The sequence below is a fragment of the Copadichromis virginalis genome, linkage group LG4 (genome assembly GCF_057382275.1).
Source record: "Copadichromis virginalis isolate Kocher_CV1m ecotype Utaka linkage group LG4, C_Virginalis_male_GT1.1, whole genome shotgun sequence".
In the NCBI taxonomy this organism is placed as follows: domain Eukaryota; kingdom Metazoa; phylum Chordata; class Actinopteri; order Cichliformes; family Cichlidae; genus Copadichromis; species Copadichromis virginalis.
Genome location: NC_140621.1, coordinates 25137695 through 25143694, shown reverse-complemented (window position 1 = coordinate 25143694; position 6000 = coordinate 25137695). Strand labels below are relative to the sequence as shown.

The 6000-nt window shown below is 39.4% G+C and overlaps 1 protein-coding gene across 1 annotated transcript in view; it reads left to right on the top strand.

Moving 5' to 3' along the window:
• adgrl1a (adhesion G protein-coupled receptor L1a) overlaps positions 1-6000 on the top strand; it is a 102453-nt gene that overhangs the window by 70957 nt on the left and 25496 nt on the right. The window contains exons 5-7 of the mRNA XM_085454451.1: positions 1-12; positions 218-482; positions 3697-4024. The exon at positions 1-12 is cut by the window's left edge and continues 196 nt beyond it. Coding sequence (XP_085310577.1) covers positions 1-12; positions 218-482; positions 3697-4024 — 605 coding nt within the window. The remainder of the gene's footprint in view (positions 13-217; positions 483-3696; positions 4025-6000) is intronic.

The window sequence follows — 6000 nt, the reverse complement described above, 5'->3', positions numbered from 1 at the left end:
CACCACCTACAAGTGAGTGCGCCTCCCACTGTCTTGGATGATCAAATGGCATCTGCTGCGGTATCGATTTATTGGCTTTTGATGTGGATATGGATGGCGATAGCAGAATGCTCTTATTGTGGTGTCTGTGTGCCTGCCATTAGCCATCTTGGGGGCATCGCCATGCAGAATGGAGAATTGGAGAAGTGATTTCTTCATCTGGATTCTGTCTCAACAGGTTACCCAACAGAGTTGACGGCACGGGGTTTGTTGTGTACGATGGGGCGGTGTTTTACAACAAAGAACGCACACGAAACATAGTCAAGTATGACCTACGTACGCGCATCAAGAGTGGAGAGGCGATTGTCACAAACGCCAACTATCATGACACTTCACCTTACCGCTGGGGAGGGAAGTCAGACATTGACCTGGCTGTGGATGAGAATGGCCTGTGGGTTATTTACGCCACTGAATCGAACAACGGACGACTGGTGGTCAGCCAGGTGGGAGAGCAGTTTGCACAGAAGGGGATGAGGTGTGGATTATAAATGCGGGAGTGGATTATGTTAAAATCTCATCTGACTAGTCAGGCAAAAGGTCATATGTCACACTTGAATTGAGATTACACAAGTGCACTGACAAATAAGATTAAAGAGATGTTGTTGGCCCCCAAAAATGAATCACAAAAACATCATCTGCAAAAGGTTAGGCTGAATTTCAAATCCAATTGTGAGAAAGAATAATCCCCTCCAGCATGGTAAATATTTCATTTATTTTGTAGTTGCCCCGCAGTGTTGGATTTAATAACTTACAATCAAAAAACTGTGGGAATGATTTAGAATTGTTTTCTGCACTTTAAACATATAATACTCTTCATCCTCTGTAATACAAAGTCACATTACTTTGCCCTGCTCACTCTGCAGCCTCAAAATGTGACCGTAAACATGAAGCATTCGTATTTTAATACCAGTTGCTTCTTTGTTTCTCAGCCAACAAAACCGCAATCAGGCAGAAAGTTCCTATATAAACAGGGTATAAAATTAATGTGTAGCTCAGATAGTCGTGTCTCATTTATTATCACTATCTTTGACCTTACCAGGAAATTGTTTTTCAAAGCGTATATGTTAAACTATCAATCTGAAATATCAAACCCTGCATGAGCTATTACAGTGCAGAGTAATGGAGTGACAAAGTAGCAAACAAGAAAGCGATAACTTTCAACAGAAATAAATGCTTTATTTTGTGGGGAGTTTTGCTATTTATTACAACGTTTTGAAAAAAAAAAGCCAGACGAGGAGTATATATATAATTTTACCTGTTATTTTGAGTACTGAGTCGTATTTAAGAGGGTTTTTTAAAAAAAACAACTCAAACACAGTACCTAATACAAGGGGAAAAAAATATTAGTTTAAGAGGGCATGGGGAGCTTTTTTTCAAAATCAAGCTGGGCTTTGGATGCACTGATCCAACTTCTTCCATTTCTAATCTGATGCCTTGTACCAAGCTAATCCCAGTGCTATATTAGTAATCTGTATTCCTCACTATAAGGAAGAGACTGGGAATTATTCTTATATGTGTACGGAAACATCAAGGTCAACTTAAAACAGCTTGCCTAAAATAATAAAATCTAACTGATTTACTGAATTGTTTGTATTTATTAGTGAAATCAGAAATGCCAAAAAAAAAACCCACAATAAATTTCCTTTTATTTGAACATAAGAGTAATTAAGCTACTACGTATTGCTGTCATTCACAGCTGGGCTCCTTTCTGCATTTTCCTCCTCACACACTAGAGCTGAAAAGATTCAGCTGAAGTGAAATAATATAAATTGAGTTGATGACAGGTGCAATGTTAGTGTAAGCATAATAAAAGCTTCCTGTGAGTGTTACAATGAGCCAATGTCCTTCTAGTTTGTATAATGCCTCTGAGCAGACATAGTGAGAGTGAAGGTGAATGAGCAAGCAGATCTTTTCAGTCATGTGAACTCAATTTGACCATAGTTGGCAGTTAAGTGAAGACTTTTCCAAACATACAAATAGAAATTATTAATAAAAACTTCCAAGCTGCTGACCCTTTATTAAAAGCTTCTTTTGCTCTTAGGTATGTCACTGGATCAGCTCATTGTCACCAATATCCGAACCAGCTTCTGGGATCAGTATCAGACTGATAGTCGATCTAAATAGCAGACTGGCGCATCCTTAATTAAGGCTATCACAGGCTTAGTCTTCAGATTCACCATCAGTCATCTGATGTGTCAAAATTAAGTGACTGGTGATGGACAGGCTTCAGATTTTTCTGTCATTGCCAAGCTGTCGGAGATTGACGATGACGTCATCATTACTGTGATGTTACACGTCAGTTTCGTCACTTGTTTTCAATCTCAAGTTCTGTGTTTTGGCTTTCGGCAGATCCACTGAGAAACACACCTAGCTGCATGCCTAATTCAGTAGTGAATTTTCAGTCCAAGCCCTCAAGCCTAACTTGCTTTATCCAAGACTGTCTATTCAACTTTAATAACAACAAAATAAACATTATGCTGTGTTAAATCAGACCTGAAAATAAAGAAGGGGATCACAAAGTCATTAGGCAGCTATTTACATTTAGGTTACATCAAGTAAGAAGCAGGGTAATTTTCTCATAAACCTCAATGCAATTGGTCTTTATTTTGCAACAAGATGAGTCACCCCCTGCTGGCATTAGAAGGAATGTAGGATTAAGGTACTTGAATACTGACTCCTCAGACCCAGAGGCTACATCCATCTTTTATATAGACTGTGTTTCCAACATCTATCTGTCATGAATCGCTGTGCGGCAGGCAGGAGTTGGACCCAAAGTGCAGGACTCACAGACTCAGGGAGGTGAACTCAAAACTCAGCTTTATTTGCTGGCAGGGGAAAAAAAAAAAAAACCATACAAACTAATCTAAACTGGGAACTTGGAAAACTCACAGAGAGACACACAGGGAGATCCACACAGCATGAGGGACGACGCGACACTGACTCAGAGAAACACAGGGTTTAAATACACTGGGAAGTAACGAGGGGAATGAGACACAGAAGGAGGGCACAGCTGGGAGAAATCAGGACTGACGAGACAAGCAAAGCAGGATGCATTCACATGAGACACGGACCATCAAAGTAAAACAGGAAGTATCACACAGAGACGCGAACTTGACACAGTGGAGACAGCAACTAAGAAATACAGAGACATAAACCATAAGGCAGAGGTCTAAGAACCAAAATACACAGGGAAATACTCAGCTGGGAACACAAGAGACTAGACTAGAGAGAGTAACAAAAAACCAACCATGAGAACATAATGCACAATGCAGAGTGACAGAAAACAAGAAACTCAAACATGCAAAGACACACAATTACACAGAACAGAGGGGACACAGAGAGACATGAAGGGCAAGGGATCAAAACTAGAAGCCATAGAATAAATCACACACACAAGTACAATAATACAAAAATCACAAAGAACTAAAAACGCTGGGTCAGGAGACCCAGGACCGTGACACTATCTTTCTGTCTTGATCTTAAAACTTCCACTAACTGAGTGATGTTAAGATATTTAAAACGAACCATTGAACTAATCTTAAATGGCGCAATTTCCTGAACCTTTTTAACAACCATAAAAAGTAAAAATCCCTCTAAAACGTTGCTGATTCAAGCCTGCTAAAACTAGCCATTTGAATACTTCCTCTTTGCCCACAGGTGAACCCTTACACGTTGCGCTTTGAAGGCACCTGGGAGACCAGCTTTGACAAGAGGATGGCGTCCAATGCCTTCATGGCTTGCGGAGTGCTTTATGCAGTGCGATCAGTCTACCAGGACGATGACAGTGAAGCAACGGGTGACCTGGTGGCGTTTGCCTATAATACCAATCATGCTCGAGAGGAACGTGTCACCATTGCTTTTCCCAATCCTTATCAGTATATTTCCTCTGTGGACTATAATCCTCGAGACAACCAGCTTTATGTCTGGAACAACTATAATGTGCTGCGCTACCCGCTGGAGTTTGGACCACCAGATCCTACCACTGGTAAGAAGAGATCTCACCCCATCCCATAGCTTACACAGACGAATCATGTGTACAGTACAGTTGCAAATACTGGTGTGTGGTATGTGCATTTTTTTCCTATAGATGTTTAGCTTTTTGATTATGAGATATTTTGAGTCATGAGTGGTAAAATATGAGATTGCAACAACAAGTATACAGCGAGGTCCATAAGTTGTAAATTTGCCTCTGTACACTACCACAGTGGACTTTAAATCAAACAGTCAAGACTATTAGCTTTAATTAAAAGGTTTCAGCTAAGGTATTAGATTAATTATTGCGGACATTTTTTTGTTTTTAGAGGCTCAAATGTAATTAGACACTTGACTAACAAGCAGTTCTGTGACCAGATGACACCTAACCCCCTTGTTATTCCATGACAAGTTAAAGAGATAAAAGATCTGGAGTTGTTTCCAAATGTTTAAGTTACATTTGTTAGCTTTTCACTGGAGCTCTCAATGTAATGGTCAATTATATTGACAGTTCCAGTGAATGGCCTCCTTCATTTGTCGATGTAAGTGAAGGAGGCCATCAGTAGACTGAAAAAACAAAATAAACCTATCAGAGACAGCACTTTGAGAGGGGCTAAATCAACAATCTTCAAAACATCTTTTTAAGAAAACAGTTCTTAAAAAAACAATGAATGTACTGGCCAGCTCAGCAACACCAAAAGGCATGAAAGACCGCAGAAGACAGCTAAAGTCGATGATAATAGAATTATGTCCATGGTTAAGAAAAACAGCTCCACAACATCTAACCAAGTCAAGAACACTCTCAGGGAAGTAGGTGCATCATTATCACAGCCTGCAATCAACGACGCCTTCATGAATGGAAATACAATCGAATGGAAATACAGAGGGCTTACAACTAGGTGCAAAACACTGATTACACTCGAGAAAAAGAAGGCCAGATTAGACTTTGCCAGAGAGACTGAACAGTTATGGAAAATAATTCTTTGGACAGATGAAACCAAGATTACTTTGAACCATAATGGTTCCATAATGGTTCTAAGAGAAAAGTATGGAGAAAGAGAGAAACGGCTCATAATCTGAAGCATATCACATTATCATTCAAATATGGTGGACGCATTGTTATAGCGTGGGCATGTATGGCTGCCTGTGGAACTGGATCACTAGTGTTTATTGGTGATGTGACTGTTGGTAGAATTAGGAGGATGCAGGATGTACATGGCACAGTGCAGCGCAAATGGATAATGACCCAAAGTACGCAGCGAAAGCAGACAAAGATGTTTTCAAGGCAAAAAAATAGGATGTTCTTGAATTACCAAGTCACATGATTTCTACACAACAGAGCATGCTTTTCAGTTATTAAATACAAAACCAAATGCAGAAAGACTCACAAACAAGCAGCTCCAGTAAAGGTGTGAAAATGGCTATAATTCCTGGGCAGTTATTGCAGTACTTTTATAAAACTCCACTACTATAAAACGAAAACTACATCTTGATTTTATCTTTTGTTTAACTTCCACTTTGGTGATGTAAAGATGCAAAGTCACAACAATTGTGCATAATCTGTGCATACTGACATACATGTTTTCTACCGACAAGCTGATGATAAGGTTATTTCTTTCCCCCTAAAACTTGCATGACAGTTAACATTCATTTGGTAATTATGTTGGGCAAGATGTTAAACATGTGACTAAGTTGGACACGTTGAGTATTTATGCTTGTCACTCCAAATAAACCCATATGCTCTTGACACAAACACTACTATGAATGTTTTCAACAGAAAACATTTTTCTTCCAGAAAAAGCAGGAAGATGAAGAAAAGCATTTAAAGTACAAATTCCAAAAACTGGAATCAAACGATTATAGTTCTCTCCCCAGCTATAGTTAAAGTAAAGAAGAGCTGCTCAGGTATGACTTCTGTAGCGCTTCATGTAAGCATCACTGTGTCATGGGTAATGAAAAAGCCATTCAGAAATAAGGCAGAGGATGAAA